Source organism: Rhincodon typus, chromosome 7, assembly GCF_021869965.1.
Source record: "Rhincodon typus isolate 14 chromosome 7, sRhiTyp1.1, whole genome shotgun sequence".
Taxonomy (NCBI): Eukaryota; Metazoa; Chordata; class Chondrichthyes; order Orectolobiformes; family Rhincodontidae; genus Rhincodon; species Rhincodon typus.
In genome coordinates, this window is record NC_063338.1 from 9,599,059 (window position 1) to 9,614,937 (window position 15,879).

The 15,879-nt window shown below is 45.7% G+C and overlaps 1 protein-coding gene across 1 annotated transcript in view; it reads right to left on the reverse strand.

Moving 5' to 3' along the window:
* Positions 1-7,934: 7,934 nt before the first annotated feature.
* Positions 7,935-15,879, reverse strand: part of col6a2 (collagen, type VI, alpha 2) — a 72,818-nt gene continuing 64,873 nt past the window's right edge. The window contains exon 29 of the mRNA XM_048599013.1: positions 7,935-10,984. Coding sequence (XP_048454970.1) covers positions 10,377-10,984 — 608 coding nt within the window. The 3' untranslated portion in view covers positions 7,935-10,376. The remainder of the gene's footprint in view (positions 10,985-15,879) is intronic.

Below are 15,879 nucleotides of genomic sequence, written 5' to 3' on the forward strand. Positions count from 1 at the left end.
CCTAGCGCTGTGAGGCAGCAGTGCTAACCACTGAGCCACCATGCCACCCCTAATGATTCTGTGATTCTTAGGTTTATTTCTCCCCAGAGTCTAAACAATAGCCGAATAAAGTGTTTGTCTCTGCGATAGGATGACAGCTCTCAAATACGAAGATCACAGTGAAAAGTTGACCAATTTAAGTCAAGCAGTAGGCCAAGCGGAGCATACAAGTTGTAGGGGATTCCGATGGAAGTGGACACCCTCACTAGTTTGACCGAGCTTGGGGAACACCACTTGAGTGAAAGCAATTGCGTAGCCTCGCTCAGGATGTATCCTGAAAGGACGGCCTGTAGGTCAGCCCACAGCAAAACCCCAAAACAAAGCCAAGCATTGGCTAAACAGTTAAAATTTTCTTCAGGATTCTGGCCGGCATGCCATTGTAGTTGCTGCTGGTGTGCCGACTCAAGACAACAAAAGACTCCTACAAGGCCTGACTTGAATAAGAGAACTCATAGACTGGTACCCAGGAGAGTGTATACCCTTGAAAGTCCCCCTACATGTGGCTTGGAGCAATTAAATTGTTTAGTGACATCCAAATTAAAGCCAATGAAAATGAACGTCTGATGAAATGGTCACCTGGTTCTACCGGAGGTTGATACCAGTGCGGCCGTTTTAGTGATCTCAGAACCAGTCTTTAGCAAAATTCGCTCTGGACTCCAACCCTTAAGTTTGCAAAGACCTCAGCTAGACTGAGACATAGACCAGGGAACCTTTATTGAGGGGACAACTTCAATTCTGGTCTCATGAGAAGCAGCTAGTTCTTCTTTTTTTATTCATTCACAGGATGAGGGCATCACTGGCCAGGCAGCATTTGTTGCCCATCCCTAGTTGCCCACAGGGCAGTTAAGAGTCAACCACATTGCTGTGGGTCTGAAGTCACATATAGGCCAGACCAGGTAAGGATGGCAGTTTCCTTCCCTAAAGGACATTAGTGAACCTGATGGGTTTTTCCGACAATCAACAATGGTCATCATATGACTTTTGATTCCAGATTTTTTTTTGTTGAATTCAAATTCCACCATGTGCCATAGCAGGATTCGAACCCAGGTTCCCAATACATTATCTGAGTCTCTGGATTAACAGTCCAGCGATAATACCCTAGGCCATCGCCTCCCTGCTAGGGGTTCGGTTACCACTGATCGTAGTAACAGGTTCAGGCCTGAGCTTGATTGGGTGAAATTGGTTGAGAAAGCTTCACCTAGATTGGCTCAATGTTTTTCAGTTAGAAAATGGCTTCCTGAACCAGGACACAATCCCACGATTCTGCAAGGCCTGCCCAGTGCCAATTGCTTTACAGGCAAAAGTAGAGGCAGAAATCAGAAGGCCAGAAAGCGAAGGAGTCATCAAACCAGTGCAGTTTGCAAAATGGGCATCACCGGTTGTACCAATTGTGAAGCCTGATTCACCTTTGCCGGGATTTTAAACAAATGTTAAACCACTTTTCACGGGCTGGATAAATACTCAGGCCCCTGCATAGATAATTTATACACAAAGCTGGCAGGGAGGCTGTTCTTCACGAAGTTGGACGTGAGCCGTGTGTATTTGCAATTGCAGTTAGTTGAGGATTCCCAGCTGCAATTAATACCGTTAAGGGTTTGTACCAATATACAGATAAGGAGTGGAATAAGGTTTTGGATGGTGATGAAATAGTACATGGGATGAGATCTAGGTTAGGTTATAGATCAGTACTGGACACAATACTCCTGGGACATGATAAGCACTGGCATTCTCCATTTATGAATATCTGACACAGGAACGCCCATATTTATGAATACACAACCCCGCAAAGGGGAGTCATTTTAAAGATCCGACATATGAACATTTCCTGTACTTATGAATGGCCATTGTATGTTGTCCTGTGTTTCAACAATGGAACACTTTGGCAACATGGGGACTGCCTGTACTTGACGAGAAGTATGTAGAGGGCTGGGAAGGAAAGGCAATTAGTGAGACTAATCCACCAGCTCTTTCACTGGAACTAGCACAGGCCCGTAGGGACAAATGGTCGTCGACTGCATTTTAGTTCAATCCGCGATCTAAGTCCTTCTTGTCGATGCCATTGTCCTGACCCATTATTAGTGCGGCATTTCAAAAAAATGATCCCACCTTCAGCCAAGTACAGCAGGCCGTTCGCCTGAACTCTGTTTGAATCACAATCCACCTACACAACATAGGGTTTAACACCACATCTAATGGATGGCCCATTCCGCGATGCAGTAAGGCACTGAAGTTTCTCTTTAAGCAACAGCTCACGTTAACATGTTCCCATTGCTGCAAGAATATTCTATTCGCATGAGAGAGATAGTAAGAGCTGCAGATACTGGAGTCAGAGACAACACAGTGTGGAGCTGGAGGGACACAGCAGGCCAGGCAGCATGAGAGGAGCAGAAAATTGATGAAGAAGGGTCTTGACCCGAAACGTCAACTTTCCTGCTCCTCTGATGCTGCCTGGTCTGCTGTGCGTCTCCAGCTCCACACTGTGTTATCTCTTCAATTCGCACAATACTTCCCTCAGCAGTTAAGAGGGAACACGAGGTTAGCGTTGATCACAGCTTTTGTTCCTCACTGATTCCTCTCACAGTACTGCTGTGGTTTTCCATGAACTATCAATGCTGTACACTTCAGATTTAAATGCTATTTAAACATAGATCAATCATCTCACCAAGGATTACTGATGATTTTTCATACCAAGTACAATGGGTTATAAATCTGCACATTAAAGACAAAACCACTGCAGGGATAAACTGGCACGATGCAAAGGGCTCTGGTTTTTAACAATGTACCCTAGAGTCCAATTTATGCCATATTAATAGCCTTCTCCATCTGTTGCCTTTAAGGTTTGTGGATTCAATCTTGCAGACCCAAGGGCTAATTTTTTAAAAAATCTCTCCCATCCTTCAGCTGTGCAAGTAACATTTCTTGTTGTCTGTAAAAATATTGTTCTCAATGAGCAACCTTGCATCCGTAAGGGACAACAGAAAATATGAATTGTGGTCCAATAGTACAGTTTATCATTTTGATACGCGACTATTATCAAAGCCATCCTTTATATATCAAATGACAGTCTTCTGAAAGATAATTGTTCTGTTACAGAATTTCTTTCTGTTGAATTTATCATACAATTCATGATAACTTGCTGAACATTTGTGGTCGAGAAATCCATTGAACCCTGTGATGTCCCGGCCACTTGCAATATCGATCAATCCAACTTAAAGTTGTTTGAGATTCAACTGCAAGTGTCCTCATTGTTAGCTTGTGCGGCACGCAGTTCAGTTTCTGGTCAATGGTAACCTCCAGGATGTTGACAGTCTGGGATTCAGTGATGGTCATGGCATTAAATACCAATGGGTGGTGGTTAGATTCTCTCTTGTTGGTGATAGTCTCTGCCAGGTACTTATGTGGTGCGAATGTCACTTGCCACTTGTCAGCTCAAATATAGTCCAGATCTTGTTGCATTTGAACATGGACTGCTTCAGTATCTGAGGAGTCACGAATGGTGCTGAACATCGTGCAATCATCAGCGAACATCCCCAATTCTGACCTTATGATGGAGGGAAGGTCATTGATGAAGCAGCTGAAGATGGTTGGGCCTAGGACACTACCCTGAGGAGCTCCTGCAGAGATGTCCTGGAACTGAGATGACTGACATCCAATGAACAGGACCATCTTCCAATGTGTCAGGTATGACTCCAACTACCAGAGAGTTTGCCCCCTGATACCCATTGATTTCAGTTTTGCTGGGGCTTCCTGATGCCACACTCGATCGAATGTGGCCTTGATGTTAAGAGCTGTCACTCTCAACTCACCTCTGGAATTCAGCTCTTTTGTCTATGTTTGAACCAAGGCTGGAATGAGATCAGGAGCTGATTGACCCTGGCGGAACCCAAACTGGGCGTCACTGAGCAGGTTATTGCTGAGCAAGTGATGCTTGATGGCACTGTTGATAACACTGATGATCAAGAGTAGACTGATAGGGTGGTAATTGGCCAGGTTGGATTTGTTCTGCTTTTTGTCCTGGACATACCTGGGCAATTTTCCACACTGTTGGGTAGATGCCAGTGTTGTAGCTGTAACAGCTTGGCTATGGGTATGGAAAATTCTAGAGTACAAACCTTCAATACTGTTGCTAGAATGTTGTCAGGGCCCATAGTCTTTGCAGTATCCAGTGCCTCCAACCATTTCCTGACATCATGTGAAATGATTTGAATCGGCTGAAGATTGGTGTCTGTAATGCTGGGGACTCCTGGAGGAGCTGAGATGGATTATCCATTCAGCACCGTTGGCTGAAGATTGCTGCGAATGCTTCAGCCTTACCTTTTGCACTGATGTGTTGGGCTCCCCATCACTGAGGGTGGGAATATTTGTGGAGTCTCTGCCTGTAGTATGTGTTTAATTGTCCACCACCATTCATGACTGGATGTGGCAGGACTGCAGAGCTTAGATTGATCTGTTGGTTGTGGGATCACTTAGATCTGTCTATCACATGCAGGTTGCGCTGTTTGATGGCTTCACAAGGTTGACACCTCATTTTTAGGATTGTGCTGCTTCTGGCATACTCTTCTGCACTCTCCATTGAGCCAGGCTCAACCCTCTGGCTTGATAGTAATGGTTGAATGAGGAAGATATCAGGACACGAGGTCGCAGATTGTGCTGGAGTCCAATTCTACTACTGTTGATGGCCCGCAGCATCTCACGATGCCCAGGTTTGAGTTGTTGTATCCCTTCAAAGTCATTTAGCACAGTGACAGTGCCACCCAACATGATAGAGGGTTTTCTCAATGTCAAGACTTTGTCTCCACGAGGACTGTACAGTGATCATTCTTACCATACTGTCATAGACTGATGCATTTGCAGCTGGCAGATTGATAAGGAGGTCACGTATGTTTCTCCCTCTTGTTTGTTCTCCCACCACCTCCTGCAGGACCAGTCTAGCAGCTATGTCCTTGAGGACTTGACCATCTCTGTCAGTCGTGCTGCTGCTGATCAATTCTTGGTGATGGACATTGAATTCTGCCACCCAGAATACATCCTGCATCCTTTCCATGCTCTGCGCCTCCTCCAAGTGTTGTTGAACACGGAGGAGCACTGGCTGCATCAGAATTATCATTTTAATTAACAGGCACTGAAACTCAGTGAGGCATCAAGAAACTAACCAATGAAAAGAGAGTGGAACAGCAACAAAAATTCAATGAGAGCTCCAGATATCAGAAAGTTCACCTTTACAGAAGAAAAAGACAATGGTTCAGAAAAGAGTTACAAGGATGTTGCCAGGGTTTGGAAGGTTTGAGCTACAGGGAGAGCCTGAATATTTTCCCTGGAGCATGGGACGCTGAGGGGTGACTTTAAAGAAGTTTATAAATTCCTGAGGGGCATGGATAGGGTGAATAGCCAAGGTCTTTTCCTGGGGGTGGGGAAGTCCAAAACTAGAAGGTATAGGTTTAAGGTGAGGGGGAAAGATTTAAAAGGGACCTAAGGGGCAGGTTTTTTCTGCAGAGGGTGGCACGTGTACGGAATAAGCTGCTAGAGGAAGTGGTGGAGGCTGGTACAATTACAACATTTAAAAGGCATTTGGATGGGTGCATGAATAGGAAGGGTTTAGAGGGAAATGGACCAAATGCTGGAAAATGGAACATAGAACATAGAACCCCTATAGTGTGGAAGCAGGCCATTCAGCCCATCAAATCCATATCAACAAATGGGACAAATTAGGACATCTGGTTGGCATGGACGAGTTAGACCAAAGGGCCTGTTTCTGGGCTCAACAATTCTGACTCTAATAGTGGAATAGTTTGATCCACTCCTGAACTCAAGGGCTGCAAATATCTTCAACTGCAATTGCCTGTAGCTTCCTATTTGTGCAGTCAGCCTGAAACCCCTTCTTCTTTGTAGGCTTATCATCTGTGTATGAAGTTCTGTTATATTATTTCCTTCTGGGTAATAAAATCCTTCTTCCTTTTACTCCAGAAAATTTTCTAATTAATTTCCCTTCATTCTGCTCGAGTTAAACATGATTCAACTGAAATGTGATAGCTGCGTGCTAAAAGATAATGAACATTTACAGAGCGAGTGACTGAGATAGGGTTCAAAATGAGAGGAGTTGATCACCCCTCCTAACCTGGTCATAATCTAATTCACAAGGATCAATGATGGAACCATGATTATTAACCATGTATATCAATGGCTTGGAACTGCAAGCACAATTTCAGTGTTTGAAAGAGAGTGTAGTTTATACAGAGGAGGAATGTGTTGGTCATTGGAAGAAAATTTCAACTCTTGGTTCAAATCCTGCCACGGCAGAAGGTGGAATTTGAATTTGATTACAAAAAGATCTAGTATTCAGAGTCTAACGATGATCATGAAACCATTGTCAATCGTTGGAAAAACCCATCTGGTTCAGTAATGTCCTTTAGGGAAGGAAACTGCCCTTACCTGGTCTGGCCTACGTGTGACTCCAGACACACAGCAACGTGGTTTACTCTCAACTACCCACTGGGCAATTAGGGGTAGGCAATAAATGCTGGTCCAGCCAGTGGTGCCCACATTGTGTGAATGATTTGAAAAGTGGGCGGGAGGGAGTCTGTGGTAAGGGAACAGAGTTGGTGGTGAGGGGAACTGGGGAGCCGAAGAGCATGGCTTCAGTCTTCCTGGTGTTTCACTTGTGACTGCTGCTCCTTACGCTCGCTGTTTGGAGGTTGATGGTGAGGGGGAAGAGGCTTCTGTACAGGAACACAGCTCCTTTCAGCGAGTCTTGCTCAGCCAACTGGTACCAGGCAAACTTTCCTGGAGGAGTTTGAGACTCAGGAGTGTTGCCTCTGTTTAAAGTCTGCAACCCCTTGGGCGACTGGAAGCAGCAAGTTGGAGAAAGGGTCTCCACAAGGATGGGGTCATCAAAGGTGCATGTGAGAGAGAGTGAGCAACGGGACGTACAACTGCAGAAGCCAGTTGGGAAGCTACAGGTTGCAATTACACAGTAAGTGGAGCATGACCCTCTGGCACAGCAGGGAAACTTGACTGAAAAGCTAAATAAATAGAGGTAACAGCAAATGAACAGCTCGAGATGAAGTTGCATGCACACTGGGACATCAGTATGGCACAGGCAGATATCCTGGAGACAACACTGCTAGAACAATCCTGAGACGCTAACAGAATAATAATATAAAATAAAATTGCACACTCTAAAGGGAGTGCAGGAACAGGGGGGCCTTGTGTAAATGTACACAGATAACTGTAGGTGGTAGGACAGGTGGAGACAGCAGTTAAGAAACCTCAGTTTTATTAAAGGGGGCACAGAGTACAAGAGCAAGGACGTCATATTCAGCATGTATAAAACACTGGTTAGTCCTCAGATGGAGTATTGAGTATTGTGTACAGTTGTGGGCACTACTTTATAGAGAAAATGTGAATGCATTGGAGAGGGCAGAAGCAGTTTACACGAATGGTTTCAGGCATGAGCAACGTCAGTGATGAGGATAGATTGAAGAAGTTGGGATGTTCGTCCTTGGACAAAAGGCGGCTGAGAGAAGATTTGTTAGATTTTCACAATCATGAGTGGGCTGGGTAGAGTAGATAGGAAGTAGTGTTCCCACTCATAAAGGAGAAAAAAAGAATGAGGGGGCATAGATTTAAAGTGATGTGCAATGTAACAATGGTTAGGTACACTGCCTGGAAATGTGGTGGAGGCAGATTCAGTTGAGGGCATTGGAAGATTATTTGGTTGGACAGAGTGTGCAAGGTTGTGGGGATAAAGCAGGAGATTGGCACTGGGTAATGATGCTGGTAAAGTGCAGGTTGATAGAATGGTCTCCTTCTGCATTATAACATTCTATGATGCTGAACAAGCATCCAGCAACACTCCAGGAAGTGAGCTGCAAAAGGAGATCAAAAGTCGTAGGGAATTTTTTTTCGAAAATCCATTTATTGATCTTGTATTCAGTACAGACAAGTCAAATTTGGACGCAGCGAGCCGCATGAAAAAGACATTTTTGTTACAAACAACGTAGACTACTTTATTGCAATGTTCATTAGAAATATATATTACAAAGCTTTGTGGTTTGCAATACGCAGTTACAACAGGAACACAGCCTTGGTGTCTTGGGCCACCGAAGATGTCCGAAAGGTAAAAACATTAAAAAGTGGTGAATGGACTGGCCTCGTCCATTATCTTCCAAGAGAGAGGAGCAGTGTATTAACTTGCAAGTTCTTTTTTTTAAAACTGGTTTCACCCTCTGGGTGAGTCTCATTCTGAGGGAGTGCGCTGAGGTGCCGGTGTGGGGCCTGATTTATCCTCGGTTAATACCAGGTGGCAGGGAGAGGTGAACACAAAGTCACTGGGCACACAGACTGAACTGGTGAATGCTACAAGAAAGACAAGATGACAAAAGACGCCAGCAAGTCCCCCACAGAAGGTCTGCTGGCATCTGAGATGGACATCAATTTAGGCACAAACTCTTTAGTGGGAATGACCGCCGCGGATCTGGGGCTAGTCGTAGCCGGGACTCCGCACATCTCTTTCAGATGGTGACTGGCTTGTCGTGCCTTTTCCGTTCCGGCACGCCCTGGAGATCTCAAAACAGGGACAAGTTGGTTTTCCTTCTTTGGCAAGGGAGATATTTGTTTGCAATTTGTTTTTTTTTTCTCTAATTTTTGAAAGGGTTTAAGCTTCGGGTGGATTCCAACTTCTCGCTACCCACTGTAATTGCACCACCTTGCTGGCAAGAAGAGGCCCCTGTCAAAGACGCCCTACCCACACCCACCACCCCTCACCAAACAAAATGCCCCGCAGCAAAGGAAAGTGGACTTTACTTGGACTTCCCACACTTGCCATGCCTTTGAAAACATGGCCTTGGAGATTCAGATCAAGTTCAGCTGTTGCCATCTCACTCTCTTCCTCGTTTCACTCAGACAACTCCCACCCCAATAACTGACTACATGCGCTATTCAATCTCAGAGCCCCATCGTCGGTGAAATGTGGTAAAACCTGATACAGTTCTCTACCACAAAGACATTGCAAATCATAAATAAACCGTACATGATTGCACGTGAAGTGACCAGCTTTATTAAAACAGCAGCCAGCACCAACCATAACCCACAGCAGAGGGGCTTCACGGGGTTAAATGTCAGCTGGGAAAATTTTGTCCACATTGTTGGCTTGGTTAGGTTCAGCCAGAATTTGTCGCTCTTCCCTAACAGCCTAATGCAGTGCAATGTCTCACGTTCACCGTGTACCCAGGTGGTAAACCAAATTGGTGTCTGCACGCAACGCAATGCAGCCATTTACAGGGAGCAAATGTTACGTTTTGACGGGCTTCTGGTTATCGCTGTTCGGTCAACACTGTTTACAGCACTCAGTGCTGAGGACTCCAGTCAGGCTGGGCCGATCTGGTAGATCCCAGATCACGCTGCTGAGGCCTCTATGGTATGCACAGCATTCAGCTATTCACAAGCAAATCCTTTCTCTCCTTGGGAGGGAGGGAGGGTGCAAGTGACAGTGACACCTCTCAGACCCTGTAGGACAATTCAAGCTCTGTGGGGTAAAAAATCTGACTGGTGCACACTTCGAAACATTTACGAAACAGGAAAAGAAAATAAACAGCCAAAACAGCGTTGGCTGTCCGAGCAAAGGGAAATGTCTGTCTGGCTAGCTGGAGGGTTGCCAACTCTCTAGGGGATTATTGATGGAGTCGCCAAGAACTCTAGATGTTTAAAATCCATCGACACGGGACAAAACAAAACTGGAAACATATTCCTCACTCCAGGAAGAGGGTCCTTTTTTACTGTGGACTGGAAACACAATGCTGTAGAAAATTTCCCTGAACACGCTCCTGGAATTCTTGCCTTCCACTGACCTCTACACTGCCACTATCCCAGTGTATACTTGCATCATTCAAGTGAGGGAATCGAGGGCTCTGGGGGAAGTGCAGGAAAGTGGGGCTGAGCAGCATCAGATCAGCCACAATCTTGTCCGGTTTTAATCAAGTATGAGTCCATCAGGCAGCGTGATGAAAGATATATCGATCAGCCTGTTGGCTAAGTTGGGCAGGGGATCAGCGGGTCAGTCTGACAAAGGACCAGAGTTGGCAACCGGAGCAGAGGTTTCCTCTTAAGGCCTAATAAGCTCAAAATGCACACACACATACATACGCACACACACAAAAATGGGGAAAATAGAAAGAACGATGATAAAAAATAATTCGATATATATATTACAAAAAACAAAGCACCTTGGTTTACCTTTTCCTGAATAACATAAAACTAAAACAAAACAGGAAAGGGTGGATTTTACATGATTTTCTCAGGGTTGGGGGGGAGGGGGTAGAAGGAAGTTGGCTTTGAAGTCTTTAACAGATCCACTTGTACAATCTGTCGAAGAAGCTGGGCTGCAGGATCTGGGAATAGTCTGCAGCTCGATAGATGGCCGCCCTCTCGCCTAAGCCTATCTGCAGGAGGACATCCATGTCCACCTCGGGCCCCACAGCGATGACTGTGGGCACGACGTCATGCTTGCGCATGGAGTCCACCGCCTCGCCAAGGCTCTTGCTGCCACTGGTGCCGTCGGTGATGAAGACGAAGGAGAGCTCAGCCCCCCGGCGCGCCGCCTGGGGCGTGGATCCCGGCCTCTGGACCAGATTGCGGATGCCGTAGATGATGGCGGAGCCCACGTTGGAGGAGGAGTCCAGGTAGGTCATGCCGGCCAGCGAGTCGAGGATGGTGGTGAGGTTGTGGCTCAGCCCAAAGACTAGCTGCTGTTCGTCCTCGCTGCCGTACTGCAGCACGGCAATGCGGGCCCGCATGGCATCACTGCTGCTCTTGGACAGGGGCAGGGTTGTGGCCACCTTCTGGATGAACTCCTGCACATGCCGGAAGTTGGTGCTGCCCATCCTCTCGGAGCCATCAACCATGAAGACCAGGTCTACGGGCCGCTGCATGCACGGTGCCACCGCCAGTTCTGGAAAAGGCACCAGAGAGTACAATCACAGAAATGTAGGATCCCCATTGTGCGGAAAGAGGCCATTAGGCCCATCGAGTCCGCAAAGACCCTCGGAGGAGCATCCCACCCTGTCCCCAAAATCCCACGTTATCCATGGCTAACACCTCGCTTGAAAATCCCTGGACGCTACAGGCAGTTTAGCACGGCCAACCCACCTGACCTGCACATCTTTGGACGGTGGGAGGAAACTGGAGCACCTGGAGGAAACCCACACAGACATGGGGAGAATGTGCAAACTCCACATGGACAGTTGCCCCAAGGTCAACTGGCGCTGCAAGGCAGCAGCGCTAACCACTGAACCACCGTACCACCAATCCACCTAACCTGTACATCTTTGGACTGTGGGAGGAAACACATGCAGGTACAGGGAGAACGTGCAGACTCCACATCACCGGAGGCTGGATTTGAACCCAGGTCCACTTTATCCAGCTCCATCTGTCTGTCTGGGCTCCCCCACCAGAGAGGAGTGGTGACGGGGAACGCAGTGTGGGCCTGATGTTAGTTTTTCAAGATTTGACAATCAAGGAATTACTTCATGATAGAGCAAACCTGGTGACCAATTTTTACAGTGCAAGCCCTCAAAAGCAGCAGTGATCACACTGATTGTCTGTCCGGCCTTCAGCTCCAACTCTGTCTCCTTGCTCTTGGCTCCCTCGTTCGAGGGAATGGATTTTCCGTACCCTCAGCAGTCAAATTCAGCAAAGATGGAAGCTGTCGCTCCCTGAGCCCAAAAGCTTCTGCACCAATGCCGACAAGACTTCTCCGACTGTCAGCTCACAAAAGAAAATCTATCGGCCTGTTCCCAGATTATCAATGGACCCTGACCTGACACGATGAATAACACATTGCACGACATTACCCCGAGAAGGTCTAATTTTCAGGTTATACCTCTTGTTCTGGACTCTCCCCACCCACCTATTCCACCCCACCAGGGCGAATACATCTTTCTTTATCTACCTGATAGTTTCAGAGTCCTGAAAGTGTCAATCAAGTCATCCCTAAAACAAAACCCCCTACATTCCACAGAATAAAAGCCCTGATTCTGTGAGTCTCTCTTGACAAACTCACTCTCCGAGCTCTGGTAGTATTCTGCTGAATCTGCACTGTACTCTTTCCAAGGCCAATATACAATATTTCAGATGTGGTCTAAACATGGTTTTGTACAGACAGAAGAAAACTTCTTTGCGATTCTAATCTACAGGTGCAAAGGCTAGCAGGCCACTTGCTTTTGTAATTTTGTTTGGTATCTGACTTCTAAGTGATCTGTTTACATGGATTTTGAAACCCCTTTAGCCTTCCACTGCCTGTTAGTTACTTAATTGTCAAAAAGCCACATCTATCCTTTACTTCGGATGAACTCACTGCATCGATATCCATCTGCCATAGTTTTGTCCACTCACTTAATCTAGCAATTTTTCATCATAATGTTTCTAATCATACTATTTATCACACAGCTTCCCTCTGTTTATCAGCAGGTTTGGATGGATGGCTGGCCCTTGGATATATGTTTTAATCAAGCCTATAGTAAATACAGGGAATTATTAAAGGCCCCCACACAGATTCTTATGGGTACCATTTCCTTTCAATTCAAGCACACATTCCTTATCCACAATCTCCATCTTCCAACGGCTCATAACCAGGTCAATATGTTGCCACCAAATCCCTGACCCTTCATTTCTCTCGATTTCTCTCCCTCACTTCTCCTTCAACGATGAAGTGACATTTACAACTTCCCAATCTAAAAGGGACGGTTCCTGAATTGAGCACGCATTGGAAGATTGGGGCTACAGCATTTGCATGTAATGCATCCCTCAGCCACCTCATTCCAAACAGGTAAGGGAATATCCACAGGCTTTGTTTTATATTCATTCAGCATCACTAGTTGGGCCAGCATTTATTACCCATCCCTAATTGGTCCCTTGATCTGAATGGCTAGCTATGGCCATTTCAGAGGGCAGTTAAGAATCAACCACATAGTTGTGGGTCTGGAGTGACATGTAGGCTAGACCTGGTAAAGACATTAGAGAAGCAGATGGGCTTTTATGACAGTTGATAAAGCCATTAGCCCAGCTTTTAATTCCAGATTTTAAAAAAATTGAATTCATTTTCACCTTCTGCCATGATGGGATTTGAACCCATGTTGCCAAAGCATTAGCCTCAGGTTCTGGGTTATTAGTCCAATGACTTTATCACAATGATATCACTTGCCTTATTGTGTTGTTGTTAGTGATAATGATGATGGCTAAGGAGACATAAATGTTTCCACAGACCAAACAGGAGATCCAGGTAACATCTGGAAAATGGGTACTGGCTTCTATTGGATTGCATTACAGGCAGCTGTGACACTTCTTTGTCCCAGGATCCGGAAACAGCAGATGTAATTTCTCTGGGGTCCACACCATATTAACACGACCCACACCTAGTCAGTGACTAAAACTAGATACAATCTTGAATAACAGAATCTGTGAAATCGCCTGACTTAACATCGGGCTCTGAATTTCCCTTCCATTGGGCGAGTTAACAAAGTGTTCAGTTCGTTATCAATAACGGTCCGCCTCTTCCCCTCAAGAATTCTTTCTTTTCGGTTACAGGATGTGGGCATCACTGGCTAGGCCAACATTTGCTGACCATCCCCAAATACAGGGGAGTTAACATTCAGCCGTATTGCTGTGGGTGTGGGATCACATGTAGGCCAGACCAGTAAGGATGACAGATTTCCTTCCCTAAAGGACGGGTTGGTAAACAGATGGGTTTTTACAACAATCGATGACAGTTTAATAATCACTATCACTGAATTGTACTTAAGTTCCGCCTGTCAATCGTTAGGGTCGATTAGAGCTCATGCCCCATTAGCCTGGGCCTCTAATCCAGTGACACTCCCACTACCTCTACCTCTCTCACAGGGGATATCCACGATTGGCTTCCATTGGAATGCAGTTGTTTAAGGAAGAACTTTCTTTGCTTTTCCTTTTGCTCCTCATTTATTGATCTCAATTTAAAACAGAAAATGTGGAACCGACAAAAACCAAGAAAGCTCCAGGTGAATCAATGAAGAGATCCAGCTTCATTGTCCTGAAGTTATCCCAGACTGGATTTGCTCTCCATTCAATATCAGAAAATGGTTTCCACTCACTAATAGCTCTGACGGTCTATTCAATAAAACCCACATCTTTCTGATTAGTGGCTTTTCTGCTGTTGAATAGTGTTCTGTCACAGCATCGCGGAAACAGACACCTTTAACCAACCACCACCATCCCTCTTTCTGCTCGTCATGTGCTACTGGCCTTTTAACAGGTCCACTGAGGAACCAAGATCCAAGCAGGTGTAACCAAATTTCCCAACTAGGCCTTCCTCTTATTGACAACCTGGGATGTTCACATTCATGCAGTGTGTCACACATGGCCTCACAGTGACATAGCCTTCTGGCCTTGAAGCCTCAGGAACTCTGCACTTCTGCCTTTGGTCTGTCTGGTTTGAAATTTGGTGGTCTGAATGTTTGGGAAAGGCTCTTCCTAGCATCACAATCTCACTCGTTAGATCATCCCCAGATGAGGAAACTAAGATCAGCTAATGGTAGCCATTTCAGATACCTGTGCGTCAGTGAAAATTTGGATTAATGCTTCCCCTCTGTACCCCAGGTCCCATGTACACTGTAGGTCCCAAAAGCCTACACACCCCCAAATTAAATCTCCCACATCCCCGCAACACTTTATTCCTCAATGTACAATAGATGGAGCTCAGTACGATATGAATTAAAAAATAAATGCAAATTTATTGGAAACATATGGGGAGGCAGTGGCATCGTGGTAAATGTCACTGGACTAGTAATCCAGAACCCCAGGCTAATGTTCTGGGGCCCTGGTTCAAATCCCATCATAGCAGATGGTGAAATTTAAACTCAACAGAATCTGAAATAAAACGGTGATATGTAACCATTGCCAATTGATGTAACAACCCATCTGGTTCACTAATGCCATAATTACCTGGATAAATGCTGGCCTGGCTGGTGACACCCACATCTTGTGAATGAATTAAAAAGAAAACCTGCAGATATAGCAACATTTCCAAGCGCAAGAGGGAAGATATGTTTCTGTCTACTGTCAGAGGGGTGCCAAATGCATTCTGACAAAATGCTGTACACCAACAGTGAATAATTGGTTCTCCAATCTAGGGGATGGCTGACTCTGCTTCATGTTTACTTGTGTTGCAGATTAATAAACCATCATTGTTATCGCAGGGACCCATGAGAACAGTCACATCCAATGGAGAACAGGGCCTGGCTTTGCACAGCAAGTACCATTGAGCACACAGTTGTTAGGGCCAAAACATTTCCCCACTGTTCCAAGGAAGGGTCACTCGACCCAAAACGTTAACTCTGCTTTCTCTCCACAGATGTTGCCAGATCTGCTGAGTTTCTCCAGCTACTTCTGTTTTTATTACCCGACTGTGACCCCTTTTCAAGCTTCCTGTCACTCCTCAGTGTGTGTGTGTGTGGGTGGGTGGGGGGGGATATGGTGGACTGCCCGTGAAAGTGGGAACATCTTTCATTAGATTAGGGCGGAGGTAATATCTGGGGCTCTGACCCCCACTTTGGGAAGTACTGACTTGGAGTCCCAGTTTGTTAAGATTGATGGATGAACATATTCACGACAAACTGTATAATCCAAAATGTGCAGCTAGATTCACAAGTGTTAGTGTTGGGCTATGTTTGGAAACCTGTAGTCGTGCACTCAAGTCTACCAAATGACCTGTGGTAAAACCAAAACCCTCCTTGTCTTCTAACTTGTGGCATAGTGGGTAGCACCTTTGCCTCTAAGTCCGAAGGCTTCAAGTCCCACTACAGAGCCTTCAAC